Below are 17,794 nucleotides of genomic sequence, written 5' to 3'. Positions count from 1 at the left end.
CTGATTATATTTTGTTGTTTTTTTTTTTGGGGGGGGGTGCTCAATAGGTAGTCCAACCCGGGTGCACCCGTTACAGGTGTTTTACGGGCGAGTGCTCTTAAATCTATTGAGCCGTTTAAAAGTAATAGAAGTTTTACGTTTTAAAGTCGCTGTCAAATAAACTTATTAGGTCAACATTAAACTCTTCGTTACATAGAGGCTTGCAAAAATAATCTAGTAACTGACAGAAACATCATTAAGTTCATAATCATTAGGGGCGGCATAAATTGAATGGCCTACTAGCGGCAAATTTGTAAATCCGCCACTGCTAATTAGTATCTCAAAAAAAAAGTTGTCTGGTTATCCCTCGTGATATTACGAATGAATGCAAGAATGTTAGAGCGATGGTTCCTAGTGAATGAATTATTATTAATTAATATTCACATTTGTGTGATACAAATATAAATTATGTATTATTTCTACTCCACAGCTAATGGACACGAACTGCGACGGAGTAGTAACACCAGACGAACTAGCGCGCTGGTGCAGCCGCGACCCCGCACTGCTCAGCTCGCTCGACACCATGGACACTGTGTTGTGATCCACAGCCCGCAGCGCCGAACACAGGTACTGTATACCGACACACTAGTGTAGCTGGAATACACCAAGTTCATATTGTGTGCAGCCGCGACCCCGCGCTGCTCAGCTCGCTCGACACCATGGACACTGTGTTGTGATCCACAGCCCGCAGCGCCGAGCTCAGGTACTGTATACCGACACACTAGTGTAGCTGGAATACACCAAGTTCATATTGTGTGCAGTCGCGACCCCGCGCTACTTAGCTCGCTCGACACCATGGACACGGTGTTGTGATCCACAGCCCGCAGCGCCGAGCACAGGTACTGTATACCGACATACTAATGTAGCTAGAATACACAAAGTTCATATTGTGTGCAGCCGCGACCCCGCGCTGCTCAGCTCGCTCGACACCAAGGATACAGTGTTGTGATCCACAGCCCGCGGCGCCGAGCACAGGTACTGTATACCGACACACTAGTGTAGCTGGAATACACCGAGTTCATATAGTGTGCAGCCGCGACCCCGCGCTGCTCAGCTCGCTCGACACCATGGACACAGTGTTGTGATCCACAGCTTGCAGCGCCGAGCACAGGTACTGTATACCGACACACTAGTGTGGCTGGAATACATCAAGTTCATATTACAGCTACAACTCCGATGAAACTTCCACAAAGTAGCCCGGAGTCTGGAAGTTGGTGATTGATACACCCGTGCATCGGAGAGCACGTAAATGTCGGTCCTGTGCCTGATCTCTCTCCTGTGGTGTCGGATTATCGTCCCATTGCGCTATGAGAGTGAAGGAATAGTGAGTGCACCTATGTCCAAGCAAATGCTTGTGCACTATAATAAGTCCTGCGCAGTTGGCTGTTCTCTTTAGAGAGATAGCTGGTGTTACCGATAATCAGTCTTATTTGCCATCATTATAAAGTACCTCCTCAATGATTACAGGTCAGACTCGGCGCGTGCTTCCTGCTCAACAGCAGCTGACAACTGTTCCCCCTCCCCTTCTGGCCTCCCCACCAACCACTCCATCACCTTCACCCCCCAAATAGACAAGGACAGAACCAGCATCGAAAGCTACGCTCCACAACTGCATCACCATACGAAAGAAAGAGAAAGAAGTATCGCTGAAAGCTTCGCTTCAGTGGAAACGCATGTAGACAGAGATAAAAGTATTGTTGAGAGTGAGTGTGAGAGCGGGATAGAGAGTGGTGCGGCTAGTTCGTCTACAAGTGGAGTGAAGAGTGTGGTTAGCTCTGGGATTGGTAGAAGTGAGGAGGAGAGAGATAGAGTGGAAAAGAAAGAAGAGAAGAAGAAGCAGCCGCCGCCTGTACCTGCTAGAGTTACTGCTTGTGTAAGTATTTATACGACATTTTATATACGCTTATGCTAACTAGCTTATCCCTGCGGGTCCACCCGTGTCTTGAAGGAACTTCTTTCCGCACTCAGATAAGAAGTAGCTGTACAGTAGTTTAAACCACAAGAAGGATGATTAAATCCTTACAAACATCTATATACTAATCAATACATACGTGAAAGTACTGGTACTCAGCTACATCCGGTTAGACTGGAAGCCGATGCCAACATAGTTGGAAAAAGGGCTCGGAGGATGGACATACGTGAAAGTAAATCTGTGTGAGGACTTTCACGGAAAAACTATTGAACTGATTGAAATTAGTACGCATACAGTGTCTGAGAAAGTACATACCTAAGCCACTTTTAACCTGATTACCGAAAGTGGTTATCTAGGAACGTGGGTAAAATTGCGGGGAAATACCTCATGTAGATATATATGTCGGAGGCGTCATCAGAATGGCACTATCATCCGTCATCAGCTAGGGTAATCGTACAAAGAGATAACTCAAACAGAACTCAAAAGTCAAACGTTTATTCAAATTGGTCAGAACAAAAGACAGCCCCCAAAACGCCCGCCCTTCGCCACTTCCTATGTGTTTTGGCTGGGGAGAAGAAGTGGCGGAACAAACTCCCCAGCAACACATGTCTGTCTGTTAGGTTAGAAGAATTTAACTTCACAAGACACTTTACATTTGGATCTACAACGGTACTATAACGCTAGGCAATAACACTAGGTACACTAGACGTGACGTAGGGCAGTAACGCGACGACTCCAACGAACACTGAACCAAGACTGAACTAAGACTGCGTTAAGACTGAGCTCCGCGGACGCCGCGCTGACCGCCACGACTCTGCCAAGCGCGCCAAAATGTTGTTTCACCGGATACGCCACCAGAGGGCGCGTTTGCGTCTCGTTCAGTGACCGTACTATTGACTATCTCCGACATATATATATACTTATTTACTTCCATTTTTTTTTTACTTTTCCAGATAACTGAAGAGACAGTCCAACGCAAGGTAAAGCGGCGCCCTCGAAGATCCAGCTCGCCACAACTACCACGGTGAAGCAGACCTTATGTCAACAGCCATAAGGTTCACTTTCCTTCAAACGTGCTTATGATTACTACGCATTCCAATACGTACCTTAATCTAATTCTAAGTCTTAAACCCTCTTATTATAAAAACTGCCGCAAGTAGTGGTTTAAACCCGACTGAAGACGTCTTGGTTTGTTACGGTACTTACGATAGTCTTCACATCCTTATTACAAAACGTAGACTAAGAGAAGACTTTTAGTACTTCGATTTGTCTATGGTTCAAATAATATCCACAGATTATAAGCAACAAATATTTAAATCATTCGTTCAATCGTTCCGAATTCTATGCGCAGTTCCTTTTTACATTATTTTGTTAAGTCTATTTTGATGAAAAATAAATAACTATGATAATAAAAAAAATATCTCTGCAGTTGAAAATATTACTTTTTATTATTTAAAGGTAATTTTATATTTCTAGTATCTTTTAACGATATACATATGATCCAATTATTCTCTTTTAAACAACTATCGAGTTTGCGCGTATAACGGAACGTCAGCGCGCGTTTCCGAGTTATGTTTTGTTTTTAGGTTAGAAATAATTTGGATTATTTTCATCCCGATTTAAATGATTAAATAAGACGTTGTGCATCTAATTAGAACCTCTTCAAAATTAAGTGCACAATAACTTACACACAGAATATCGTGTGCATTAAATTACCAAAAGAAAATGAAACATTTGAAACAACATAAAAGTAGAAAATTATATTTTATTCCGATGTCTATTTATACAGTCAAATGCACTGATACATGTTGGACACTGTTCTTCATCACACAATCTTGTTCCCTTTCTCACCTAGGCATTTTTCTACATTTTAGCAAGCTTCCAGTCTTTTACAAACATTGCATATTACTGGCAGAAATACGGCGTGCAAAACGCCAAAATAGTCTTGAATCTGTAAATAAACAATAGACTGTATGATAATCTGATATATTTTCGGAGTTTCATCAAAATCTATGTGGTAGTTTATGCGTGGAACATAAACAAACATCCATAATAAAAACTTTGACTCTTATACAATTAATTAGGATGTTTTGGCAACCTACTTGCACTGTAAAGGCTACTTACTTTATGGCGAGCCCAGTTGAGCATCATAGGATCATCCTGGATTATCATCATGCATTCAATTGACTATTATTTCGAAAAACGTAAATCGATATTTATATCGAAAATTGTCGTCAGGTAATTTGAAGAGATTTTGACGATGACGCATTCTGTTGGGTCCCCGGACACTCTCAATAGTATTCTAACACATCCAAGTATTCCAAATCACACATATTTATATCCACTTTCGTTTTTTTCATCACAAAACAAATAACCTCAAAAGTAAATAATGACGGAATTTGACGTTTGTCGACTAAGTACTGCAGTTAAACTAGGGGGCTCGATGGTTTATCTTTTGTACTACAGATAGTAATAGGACTTGCGATAAACTGCGTTTTGTAATAACGTTTTTTCAAGGTCGTACTTAAAGGTGGATTAAAGGTAGTACAAAAGCCGATACTTATTTGATACCGCGTTTTATAATAAGAGGGAAAGAGTTTAAGAAATTAAATAAAACGAACTTCAAAGAATTTTAATGATAATATTTCAGATTCATTGATTAATATTTCATCGTAATTTTAAGGAATCTCTTCGGAAAATATGTCTTGGACTTTGTAGAAAAAATAATTATTTCAGAAGTTCTAAATACTCTTCTAATTCAATAAGTGGACTTAGCGATATGGGCCTTAATACCATAATGTATTTAAATAACTTATCGTAATCGTATATAAGACACGAAAAATCTTTGAAAATATTATTCCAATACACAAATTACATTATAAATAGATGAGATGTATTATTTCTCGAAAGCGGATAAGCCATGCTTGTGTGTCACCGAGTCATACAAATACAAAATGCATGTGTATCTACTTTACACACAAGGATGGTAAGACTAGCTAGCCGCGTTTCGTGGGATAAGACATTTTTACCTTCCTGTTAATAACCAATATTCATAGTTAATAGGAAAAACCTTATTTCATTAGTCAATTAATCATTTCATAATCATAATTTGATAATAATAAATCTAACCATTTCATTTCGAAATCCTTAAGCAATGTTATAACATCATCAACGTACACAAACTAGATTAAACTACGAAAACATATATTTACATCTATACTAATAACTTTTAAGATTAATTAATATTTCTAAAACAAACTTGTGACTTTGTTATATCTAAGTATTACTTAATAATTATAGAAATAAAGGTTACAACTACGATGGATGAATGTAAGGGTATTTGGTGAAATCTTTTCGTCGTGTCGATGTAAGAAAATCTTATTGGTATACCAAGTTATATTTCTCTCTATAGATTAGAATGATATCCATATTTTTGGCTTCTAATATGACAAATCTGTCATGGAGAGGATATTTACTATGTTTAATGAAACGATAAGCAATATTCAGTATTGTCTATACTTCTATTAGTAGATAATATTTTAGAAATGTTATAACTTGTTCTTGTCAAAGGATAGTTCCAAGTTTCTGCCTTCCAATAGTGTTTTCCTCTACTTTCATGATCATCACCATCAGCCTTTTTACTGTAACACGTGCGTTGTGCTGCCTCTTCTCATGCAGAGAAGGAATGAGCCTTAACAGGCTTGGTCACGGCGGATTGGCGATTTCAGTCTTTAAAGTTCATTTTATCTCAAGATGTTTATCAACATCTTTTCTTTCTGTACCTAAATTGAATCTTCATAGCACTTTTTAATTATTTTTCGGTAACTATCATTTTCTATTTTCCCCTGAATCAGCTAAAATCAGACACTTAGCAGGCAGAATCTTGGAACTAATTCTTAGGACCTTGTCACCCTACTATATTCCTATTATTAATTAAAAAACATTGGACCTCAACTAGTTAGTAACATATTATGTCTACACAAAAATTAAATAATGTTGATATCTAAACTTAAGACTTCTACTAAGGCTTGGAAATGGATGGGTGGGTGAATTCGGCTTTTAAAATTAGGAATTTCAATGAAGCTAGAGGTCCAATCTCATGACCATGTTTATTGTGACAGGGTTCCATGTTAGTCTGCATGCGCTTTAAAGTCTATTCTTCAAGTATTTTTGAATAAATCATAGAACTCTATTAGGTTAGTGAGTTAGGTAGAATGTTATATTTCCTCAAAATGGCAGAAAATACGTAATAATCTAAACTAAATCTCGGGAACTACACAATTACTCCGATTTGAAAGAAATCTTTCAGTGTTGGACTGCCCATGTGCCGAGAAAGATGTTTAGTCCAGGTGTTTCACTATTCTCTCTAGCTAGGGAGATCAGCCAGCCACCATACTTATAATCGGACTGGATGCCATGATTCCTCTCACAAGTGAAAACACGGGAAAAACTAAGTTAATATTTTATTAAAATCCTCTTACAAAGAAATTAGAAATCTTCCAATTAGACAATCATAGTGACTTACATAAATCTAACTATTGTTATCTCTGTCGCACTCGCAAATTCCTCTATTTAAAGTTTATGTGCGAAAGAGACCACTATATGGTATGTATGACCAATTATATTGTAAGATGGAATGACCATGTCACTTCAGCATGTCTCTAATGGACAGCACAGTTTAAATATATTCTATTGTAAACAGTTGTGAAGCTAGGTACTAACGTTCGTAACTATGTCACTCACACACGCATGTGCTTGATGCACGACACTCAGAAAAGATGAGAAGTAGAAGATTGTCATGGAATGGGCATGTCATGAGGAGGGATGATACGCATGCAACAAAGTGTGTGCTGAGTATGAATGTAGATGGATGGAGAGGAAGGGGAAGACCTAAGAAAAGATGGATGGATTGCCTGAAAGAAGACATGAACAGGAAGGGAGTGAGTGTCAGTATGACGAGTGACAGGGGAAAATGGAAGAGGATGACATATTGCGCCGACCCCAAATAAAATTGGAAACAGTGCAGGAGGACGAAGAAGTAGGTACCTTCACAACTGTTTACAAGAGAATATATCTAAACTGTGTCTACAGCTAGCATGTGTTCGCACGGCGGTTGCAGTGTCGCGGACATGTTAGTAATGTTCGCGCGCAATGTGTTACTGTTTGCTAGAGCGAGTACACCACGAGATACATTTGTGTGCGTAGTGGTCATTCTATCAAAACTTTGCGGAACATATTTAGGCAATAATTACTATTAGATATAGCAAAAATATTCTTATTCTACCCTTGTTGATTCTAAAAGTTTAAAATTATTATATTTTCACTCTTATTACTATAGGCATAAACACGATATTTCTGAGCCGTAGGAACACCTTTATAATAAATTGGCATATTTAAAAACACCTTGTCAAATAAGGGTGCGTCTACACGGTATGCATGTAGCTGGAGCAAGTTAACATGCGCAAGTGACAAGAGCACGCGGGTGGGTATTTTGCTTTGGTACATGCGCGAGTCGCTGGACCCGCACGTTTTTAAAATGCATGTCTACTGTACCATTACTTGGTGGAAACTGTATGTTTGTTTTGCAGCTACAACGATTATTGTAAAAAATAAATCTGTCTGTTTCTATAGCTCAAGTTTACTGACAACATAAAAGTCAATTTTCTTAAAACAAATTTTCATCAATTTTCAAAGTAAACACTTGTTTCTTTTCACACAGACCGGAATCGGCTCCGATCGGCTGTGTTAGCGAGAGCATGCAATCGAAGCCAAACGTCTGCAAGACTGAGAAAAAGTACGCGATCGGAGCCGGTCGGCTCCTCTTAATATTTCACACCGAGCGACTCAAAAGCAGTGCACATGCAAAAATAAACCCTACTAGAATCATCGGCACGAATCTTCAGCGCTGACCTTCACCTGCGCAGAAGTGATTTATTAGCAAAGAACCAATCCCGAGTGACGGCTATGATGCGATGCACTGCGGGCCAATCACCGCTTTAGTCCGCCCCCGCGCCTTACTTCATACCACAAAAGGGACCCAATAAATTACTTCTGCGCAGGTGAAGGTCAGCGCTCAAGATTCGTGCCGATGATTATACAAATACTAAGAACTCGGTTTCCAACATGTTGAGAATTTGCTCTCCTCTCCGAGCCAGTCTGTCTGAACGGACCCGTATGTTGTCCGTGTACTTTTGCCTTGTAACTAAGTATTTCTTCCATAGTTTCTGATGCATATAAGTATCTTAAATAAAATATGTAATTGTAAGAGTTTAAATCTTTGACCAATCACATTTCTTGTGTGTATGTGTGAGTGAGAAGCTGTGTGTGTGTTTGCTGGTAGATATAATATTCTTTATGTTATTTCTTCATATGTCGTGTGTCAGTAAGCTGACTCGTCTCACGGACTCACGCGTGATGTTGTGACAACCACTGCTGTCTAGCAGACCACGGCAAAAGTGTCCTAGACTTTACTAAATGAAAAACTCATGGAATGCTGTCTTTGGAAAATTTTGTAATTAAGTCATACTTTTGTGATTTAGCTTACACGGGATAAGTAATTCACTAAGATTGCTTTCACACCAGCAGATTTTCCGAACGACAACAAACAATTGACAACAAAGAACCTACAACCGATAAAAAACTATGACACCAGAAAATTCAGGAGTGTAAAAGCGATTTCAATAATTATTAATTTTTACTCCAATAGTCGTCCAATAATTTTATTTGGAAAAAAACATGTATTATCTTACTGTATATTTATACCTATTTATAATGTAACTACCAGCAAAACATTATACAGTATTTAAACCATCACTTGTTTTATTTACTAATCCTTGTTAGCCAATTGATTTTTCCCAACCTTATCGGAGTCGGCTTCCAGTCCAAATGAATAAAGCTGAGTACTAGTGTGCCACATGGAGCGAAGACTTTCAGGCTTCCATCTACCCGTAACAACTGCCAAAGGCCAGGTTCCCACTACGCCGGACCGGCAGATCTGCCGCGGCGGTAAATCTGCCGGAAGGGCTGGTGGCTGTATAGTTATCGGCAAAAATCTTGAGCTCTGACCTACATCTGCGCAGAAGAGATTTATTGGGTCTAAGCTATTCACATTATCCCGGGTCCGGCATTTTTGCCGGGCCCGGCATTTTTACGAATTGCCGGCAGAACGACCGGGCCAAATATTTGTTCTGGGCAAATACATTCTCTGAAACTTGTATCTCGTACTCTTATGTCTAGTCGTCCCAGTAAATCATCAAAAGTGGATGCTGGCATTCGAAAATAATTGAAGAACTTTCATTCGTCTCTTTTAAGTTTACCCATTAGTGTTTCAAATGTTCCAAGTGAAAATATTTCCCGTAAAATAGGGTGTATCCAATGTTTTATTTTATTTTGCCTTCTATTAAAATACCACATACCACCACAACACAACAATTTCGTCGTCCATTTTACGCGCAGGTCCAAATTCAACTGAGGTACTGTCTGAATTTCTTCCGGTACCCGATGTAACGTGAACACTCTGTCCGGTGTCCGGTTTTCGGCAGATCTGCCGATTCGGCGCAGTGGGAACCTGGCCAAAGATGTTCAAATGACAGCCGGGACACACTAATTCAACATGCGTCTGGAATCCTTGTTGACAAGATAGTCACCCATGAATATTGTGATCTTTATGATTGAACAACCCGTGCAGCGGTTCGTCTATAGTTCAATAAAACAGGAGTAGTTACAGTACAACCCTTGTATTTCAATCAAGACCTGATTAAACATGATTAGTAGAACGATCTAGTTGTCCACACTTGTGAATTAATTAAGTCTAATGCGCTATGCTTCGTTATATACAGTAATATAGATTTGTATGAATGTATGTATGTATGTACAGATAACCTTTAGGTATACTACGTACTTCAACATCTGCCGAGCCTTTTCCCAACTATGTTAGGGTCGGCTTCCAGTCTAACCAGATGCAGCTGAGTACCAGTGTGCCACAAGGAGCGACTGCCTATCTGACCTCCTCAACTCAGTTACCCGGGCAACCCAATACCCCTTAGTAAGACTATCAGACTTACTGGCTTCTGACTACCCGTAACGACTGCCAAGGATGTGCGGTGATTGTTAGAACTAAGTATAGCAGTTTCCCTCGGCTTCCCTTTTACACACTAACTTATTGATCAAAATGATCAATTTTCAATATGTACTCCGTGGAACCAAAGTCCCGTGAAAATTACAAAGTGTTAAGTATTCGCAACGGATTAGCGGGCACACATGCATAGACTTACGCACACATACACAGTTTGTGTGTGTATAAATACAGGAGGTAATTTCAAAACTGTGCGCACTCGCCCAGCATAGATGAAGCTAATTATAGGTGAGTTGAATTCATTATACCTATTTCTTGATTGGTGGATTATTTTTACTCAGGAAACAATATTTGTCCAGTATTTACATAGCCTCAAACTCAATAATAAAATAGCATAGGGTCTCAAATATCTTGATTAATTTTGAAACCGCAACGAACTTCCTTATCACTTTCATACTTCTATACCAATAATATAAAGAGGATTCTTTTGTACCCTGCCCTAAAGGCTTCGAAACTGGAAAAAATCTTCCACTAGTAGGAAGCTTCAGTATTCTCGGGTGGCATAATCTATATTTTGTCCGGGTACGGATCGTAGTTCCTACATACATACAAAGCTAGGAAGAAGAAAACTATAAAACTCCTCAAACGATATAATTAGAAAAGTTACGCGCTTCTTTAAAAAGCGGTCATCTGTCACTGGTCACCGGTTAATTCAATCCTAAAATACAATTTTCTTCTAGCGTTGTGTCTCTTATGTGGGTGCGTAGCTCCGCACACATGTCGCTCAGTAGACAGCCGCGACCCACCAGCTCAAGACCTGGAGCCCTTCGTAGCCCGTCACCACCACGAGGGCAACATCGCCGAACTCCTCATACCACTCCTGGAGCGCAGCCTAGCCCAAAGCGAGGCCAGGTCCAATGAACGGCAGCGGAGACGACCAAAACCTGGTAAAAAGGTCATCCAGGTCCTACCCTATCCAGGGTCTGAAGAACACAAGCGAAAAGGCTGGAGGAAACTAAACTCTCATAAGAAGCAAGTCGTAGAAATTACGCCGTTACATGGTAAGAATGGTGCTAAGCCTCTAGCGTATATACTGTCAGCAGCTAAACCAAGTCATGTGGAAGAGACGATGACTAATGATGATTCGGCCAGCGGTGAACGTGAACAGCAATTATATGAAGAAAAAAATGTTAGTATAAACATTTTGAAGTCTGCCGAAGTCTCAAGCAGTATGTTAAACAACCCTGCTAACATATATGGTAGTAGCAAAGATTCTCAAACTAGCAATAAAGAATCCATCTCCTATTCGATGGCAGAAAGCAATGATGAATCTGGAAATCAGGATGAAAAGAGCTCGGACGAATTAAGTACAGAATTCAGGTTTGCTAGACAACATGGCGTAAAATCTCATAATCATAAAATTATAGTCAGCGATGAGGAAAAATCTCTGTCACTGGAAGATAGAGTCGCAATACAGAGAGAGGTGAAATCTCATAATCATAAAGTAATAGTAAGTGATGAAAATAAGTCTGAATCACTTGAGAATGTAGAATTGACAAAAGATGATGTAGGCTCTACGGCAGATTATTCTACAAGTGAAAGCTCGGAAGATAAACTTGAATCTAAAAACGGAGATCTGACCGGAGAAAGTCAAGTTACTTTAGATAACGATGTTACTTCGAAATCAGATGATACAGTCGAGCAAAGAGATTTATCGGTAGAAAACCTTAATCTTATAGCTGAGAACAGAGATTCATCAGGTGAAAACCTGGATTTATCAGCTGAAACCCTGGATTTATCAGCTGGAAACCTGGATTTGACACCTGAAACTACAGGTCCAACGGCTGAAGTAAGAGATTCTTCATCAGAATATAAAGACTCGATTGAAAACGGAGATTTGGCAGCAGAATTGGACTTAACGGCGGTAAACAGAGATGCAACTGCAGATAATACAGACCTGACAGCTAAACTTGATCTGATAGCTGAAAAACCTTTGACACCAGAAGCAACACTGTCTTTAGAAGATAAATCTGCATCCTTAGATGAGAGTGGGACATTAGAACAAGCTTCGGGCCAAACTTTAAACGATCTTTCTGCTGAAGAGAAAACTTTATCATTAGAAGACGACACGAGCGAAAATACTGGACTATCTCAAGAAATAATAGACCCAGGACATACACATACTCACGACCATCATCATCACACACACTTAGATGATGTAAATCTTAGTGCTGAAGATAAAACACAGATTTTAGGCCCTGATAATCAGATTCAATCAAGAAATTTGATAGCAGACGACATTGTAATAAGCCACAGTGATTCTACAGAGAAGAATTTCGGTAAAATCTTTGATTCTAATGCTAGAGATATTATAGAATTGATTCAATCGTCGGTAGAAGCAAGCACGGCTAAACATAGAGATTGTAAAGAGGTTAACGACAAACATTCACATGATCACAAATCTTATAGGCTGTCGTTCTTGTTTAACAAGTAAATTGAAGCTCGAAATTTGCGCTAAAAATGGTAGAATGGTATCAGAAAAGAAAGTAGTAAACAGGGTAAGGAAATGCGAAGTTAGAAGGCTATGGTATCGTACACGTTGCCCAAAAATAGCTAAAAATAATAAGTTTTTAACTTTTATTAATTTGGTTCTGTTCTAAGGGAAATTGGACGACTTAGTGCTTGTGATTTTATAGAAATTATAACTCAATATTTATTAAGAAATCTTGATATATCTTTGTGAATGTGCCTGAATTAGGAGGTGGATAAAGCTGCTTAAAAATGGAAATTTAAATAATTTATTTGTACACAATTCTTATAAATTGTCTTGTATATTATCAAAAACTATGTATTATTATAATTACCACGATTGGCAGATAGGCAGTCACTCCATGTGACATTTGTACTCAGCTTCCTCCGATTAGAGTGGAGGCTGAAGACATAATTGGACGTACTTATGCAGAAACGTTCCAACCCACAAGTCACCCGAAATCGAGTTATTGTGATTGAACAGCCTAAAATTTAGCATATGGTTATCTAAACTCAATATAATTCAACAATAAAACCTCTAGTACCTTTACTAGTTAGAATAAAAAAGAATACAACTGAAACGCGTAAATGCTTATATCTCAAATTCAAGTTTAATTTGAGATATAAGCATTTACGCGTACAGTGGGTTGGAACGTTTCTGCATAACTACGTCCAATTGGAAAAAGGCTTGGTAGATGATAATGTATGGCAGTGAATTTCTACCATTTTCTGTGCTTAAAATGACCTACGCTTGTACAAAATAGATACCGATTGTAGAAAGCTGGTAAAAGCTATATTTATGTTTAATCTAGATTATAAGAGCATTACAAAAATGTAAAAAAATGGCGTCTCTCTGGAATTTGAGTGACTTTGTATTAGAAATTATGTGATTGTATTGAATTATACGAAAAAATATAAATTACTTCCTTAATTTACTTGTTTCTTTCTTGTTTATTACGTTATAGTATACCGTGGGTCTGCCCAGGTACTTTTTTTGACAGTCGCACATAGTGGCACACTGATACTCAGCTGCATCCGGTTAGACTGGAAGCCGACCCCAACATAGTTGGGAAAAGGCTCGGGAGATGATGATGCGTAGCTCAGAAATGCTCAGTAGTGAAAGAAAACAAAAAAAATATATATTTTCACATAATTTATTTAAAAAATATAACTAAAAATTCACAATTTGTTTTGTTATATACTACAGAATTATACATTATATATTAGTTTATTAAATTTCGACGTTATGGCCTGAATTTCCCGTTCGCACCAGAAAGCACTTTTTGGCTGTATATGGCACTGCACAGGTTTCCCAGTCAATACATAATTATTTTATTTTATTATTTTATGCTTAAAATTAATATTTACAAATGTTATAAAAAATGCTAGTAAGCGTATTTGTATGTAATGTACTTTAGTATTAACAATTTTGAAAGGGTATAGACAATTTTGATGACGGTTAAAAACTATTTTGTAAAGTTGAAAAAAGATAGAGGTGTAGGTTCTGCTTTCAAACTAAAACTTTTTGAAAGAGTTGTGTAAAATTATTAATACTAAAGTAGTTCTTTTACTTCAATAATTAAGTTTAAATACTTATTTGAACTATAGTCTTTTTTAACTGGATTTTATAAAAACAACTCATTAAATATAATTTCTTGTGGAAGAATTTCAGTTCTTTTTGAGTTCATGCATTGCAAAATTAATTCGTCGAGACATTATCAAGGAGTTTTTTTTATAAAAGCCACGTTAAAAGTGTTAGTAGTCATTCAAAGTACAAAAACATAATTATTTATCCATCTTAAAATTAACAGAAAACATTATTTTAAATAAAATAAATCTAAAAACATAATCGAAGCGTAAATTATTGCAAATTAGAAGTTCTTTTTGGAAAAAAATATATTCAAAACAAAAATTAAAATTTCGAAATTTCGTCGCTTTTTAAGAAAAAATTGTTAAAAATTCTACCCAAAGTCACGTTTTTGAGAATATTTCTAACAATTTGTGTGAATTCAACTAAAATAATATACAAACTTATATTTAGATTTTCGGGTGCTATAATATAAAAGTTTAAAGCTTAAAAAACTTATATTAAAATTGAATACATAGTACTGAGTATAGAATAATCAATATTATACATGCATTAGCTTCCGAGCCTTTTCCCAACTATGTTGGGGTCTGCTTCCAGTCTAACCGGATGTAGCTGAGTACCAGTGTTTTTTACAAGAAGCGACTGCCTATCTGACCTCCTCAACCCAGTTACCCGGGCAACCCGATACCCCTTGGTTAGACTGGTGTCAGGCTTACTGGCTTCTGACTACCCGTAACGTATTAAACATGATTTTTGAAAATTGAACACAGAAAGTTACTTTATATTTTTAGCTCATCAAAATACAAAACAATTTTCCATTAATTATTAAAATGTACATTTAATACTGGCCATTCTATACTCAATACGTAAAAGTTAAACAAAAAATTCCCCGAATATATAAAAGTCTAGACCGAAATGTAGCGAAAGTCTAGAAAAACTTATAATTTTCGTCTTAATCGTAATAAAATATTTTAGTATGTATTGCAGTGTCAAACTTCTTAAACTAGGGCTACACTAAACAGGTGGGAAATAATTTTTCTTACTAAAAACTATATTTTTATATTGAATTTTGGTATAAAAGTGACTTTTAGTATGAAAAAGATGTTTTAGTATGAAAACCTATCTGAAAGTCAGTAAAATGTTTTTTGCACACAAAAGTCACTTTTAGCCCAAAAAATAAGTAATTTTGTACTAATAACTTAATTCGTTTAAAAATTAAAATAATATGGCATCTTTTATTTACAAGTACTTATAAACGAAATCAGATATAAGTTTCATATTTATATTTTCCAAAAAAATGTATATTCGTTAGAAATTTTGAAAAAAATCTTTGTAATAAGCAAAACGTAATATTTCGCGAGTTATTTACAACGTTTTTTGGCGGTTTTATAAATGCCTTGCATGTTTATATGTCAGAATCAGTGCAAATAGTTTCGCCAAATATCTTTGCCGCTGTGAAATCAGCTATCAATATTCAAAATGGCAAAGATATTTGACGAGAGTCTGAGTGAATTTTAGCTAAAAAAAGTTTATTTTAAGACAATTTGGCCATTTCGTACTAAGTTGTTCACACTAGAAGATTTTATCGCTCGAATTTTCTACGCGGGGCAAAAAATCATCGTTTGAATGACGTAACGAGCTTTTCTATGCGAAGAATCCGCTAATGTGAAATCACTTTTTATACATGCATTTAGCACTATTACTTCTAATATTTTTTTAGCAATGTATATCCTTCAAAATACCCACACAAGATCCCAATTTTAACCCCTATTTATCTAGTTTATTCTTTTCTTTTGACGTTGTTACAAGTTTCATTTACCCCCATCTATTTCCCAATTTTGGTAGGTCGGGGTAGTGGTCCCTGTGATGTTAGTCTATCGCGGTCTCTGTTATTTTAGAAGGAGGGGTGTTGGTCCCTGTAATGTTGGTAGGTCGGGGTCTTGGTCCCTGTAATGTTGGTAGGTCGGAGTCTTGGTTCCTGCTCTATCTCCCACTATTGCCGCGATGCTCCCTTAGTGCCTGTGCATGTCTCGGGTCCCGCATGGGCGTGTACCCGGCGGGGGCGCAGAGCTGAGGATGTGAGCGATGGAATGCGGAGTAGCCTCCACACAGCAGGTAGCTCTCGGGGTAGCGGAGCGAGGGATAGCGGTCCCTGTTTAATGCACGGTCTGAGGAACGGAGGTAACGGGCTCTGAAAGGAAAGAAAAAGAGAAATTAATATAATATACAGGACAGATATGACCGTTTGTTTGTAAAAGGTTAAGAAAGTATCGAGGCGATTTGAAAAATTCTTGCAGAGTTAAAAGCTACACTATTTGCGTTAAACATGGGCTGTGTTTTATTCTGGTAAAGACATATTTTCTCCCAAGATCCTGGTGAAATCGCATAAAACAACTACACTCATTTATCTTTAAGATAAACTACTTAAAATAATCATAATTTAGTAACTGTTAACATTAGTTTTTAAACTGATTTTTTTTAGTAAAAAAATCCTATAGAAGTCATCTAATCAATCTTTAGTTAAGTGCTTATTGCAACAAAATAAAAATATATTCAAAAGTCAAAAATACTTACAGCTTAGGTCCCCGTTCCAACGAGAATTCACAGTGAAACACCAGCACACTCCTTTTCGTTCCTCCCACTGGACTGTCCATCCCACTGTCTGTTCTTCCCGAAGAGCCTTCAATGTCTATCCCACTGTCTGTTCTTTCTAATGGACGGTCAGTGTTCACCCTGGTGGCAGGTGGTCGGTCGAGCAGAGAGTGCACTTGTGCGTGTGTGTAGTAGTTGACAGCGTCGACTATGTGTCCCCCGGCGAATTCGTAGGGGTAACGGCAGTCTATTACCTAGGGAAAGAAAAGATATAAAGGATTAGTTTAAATTTTTGATGGTTTAAAGAGGTTTTTTAATTTCTAAAAAAAGAATGTGTAAAGCGAATATAGAGAGAGATTCTTTTTGTATTGGTTAGTATTTTATGTACATTTTTTTAACCCTCAATATAAACAGAGGTGTTAGTCAAGATAATAATGAACATTTTAATGAAAAATTCAAAATGAAAACTGTGGTGTTCCAACAACAGAACTTTATTTCATCAAAATTGACATACATAGCTGTTTTTAATTGTAATTCTTTCGCTGTTGGGAAGCTAGACTTTTCACAACAAAGGCTACAATATACAAGAAGTTATTTCTACAAAACATATGACAACATTACTGGTTAACAGCAATGAGGCTAATTTTTGGTTTCAAAAGTCACTATTATTTATTTATTTTTATTTATTTATTTATTTTTAGCCGATAATGTCCCACTGCTGGGCAAAGGCCTCCCCATCTTGCTTCCACACTTCTCGATCTTTCGACCGATGACCAAAAGTCACAACCGATAATAAATATACTGGTTATATTTAAGAAATAAACATTACATTTACCTGATAATCACTAATAACATGTCGATATTCGCCTCTCAGCAGCTTGGCGAGCGTGTCACAGGAGATGCTCTTCAGATCCTCATGGTCTCCACTGGTGAGCGGTAACGCATACGGCATTGAGAAGTCGCCTATTAAATCCGGTTCTACTATCGCTGGAAGAGAAAAATATGTTTTTAGTACATAATTAAAAATGTGTGATAATGTTGTAAAGACGGAGTTGATCCT

The 17,794-nt window shown here is 37.6% G+C and overlaps 3 protein-coding genes across 3 annotated transcripts in view; 2 read left to right on the top strand and 1 right to left on the bottom strand.

Moving 5' to 3' along the window:
• The window catches only part of LOC124644684 (Kv channel-interacting protein 4-like), a 65,814-nt gene extending 62,772 nt beyond the window's left edge, over positions 1 to 3,042 (top strand). Inside the window, exons 6-8 of the mRNA XM_047184189.1 lie at positions 470 to 606; positions 1,507 to 1,912; positions 2,905 to 3,042. Of these exons, the coding sequence (XP_047040145.1) occupies positions 470 to 580 (111 nt within the window). The 3' untranslated portion in view covers positions 581 to 606; positions 1,507 to 1,912; positions 2,905 to 3,042. The remainder of the gene's footprint in view (positions 1 to 469; positions 607 to 1,506; positions 1,913 to 2,904) is intronic.
• Positions 3,043 to 10,297: 7,255 nt separating this feature from the next.
• On the top strand, positions 10,298 to 12,544 carry LOC124644645. Its single transcript, XM_047184137.1, has 2 exons — positions 10,298 to 10,313; positions 10,766 to 12,544. The coding sequence occupies exons 1-2, from the start codon at positions 10,298 to 10,300 to the stop codon at positions 12,517 to 12,519; spliced, it is 1,770 nt and encodes a 589-aa protein (XP_047040093.1). The 3' UTR covers positions 12,520 to 12,544.
• Positions 12,545 to 13,690: 1,146 nt separating this feature from the next.
• LOC124644423 (M-phase inducer phosphatase-like) overlaps positions 13,691 to 17,794 on the bottom strand; it is a 44,341-nt gene continuing 40,237 nt past the window's right edge. The window contains exons 4-6 of the mRNA XM_047183763.1: positions 17,570 to 17,721; positions 16,717 to 16,988; positions 13,691 to 16,333 (exon numbers count right to left, since the gene is read on the bottom strand). Coding sequence (XP_047039719.1) covers positions 16,126 to 16,333; positions 16,717 to 16,988; positions 17,570 to 17,721 — 632 coding nt within the window. The 3' untranslated portion in view covers positions 13,691 to 16,125. The remainder of the gene's footprint in view (positions 16,334 to 16,716; positions 16,989 to 17,569; positions 17,722 to 17,794) is intronic.

The sequence above is a fragment of the Helicoverpa zea genome, chromosome 30 (assembly GCF_022581195.2).
Source record: "Helicoverpa zea isolate HzStark_Cry1AcR chromosome 30, ilHelZeax1.1, whole genome shotgun sequence".
Classification (NCBI taxonomy): Eukaryota; Metazoa; Arthropoda; class Insecta; order Lepidoptera; family Noctuidae; genus Helicoverpa; species Helicoverpa zea.
Note: the sequence above shows the minus strand (reverse complement) of the source record. Positions and strands in the feature narration are given on the sequence as shown.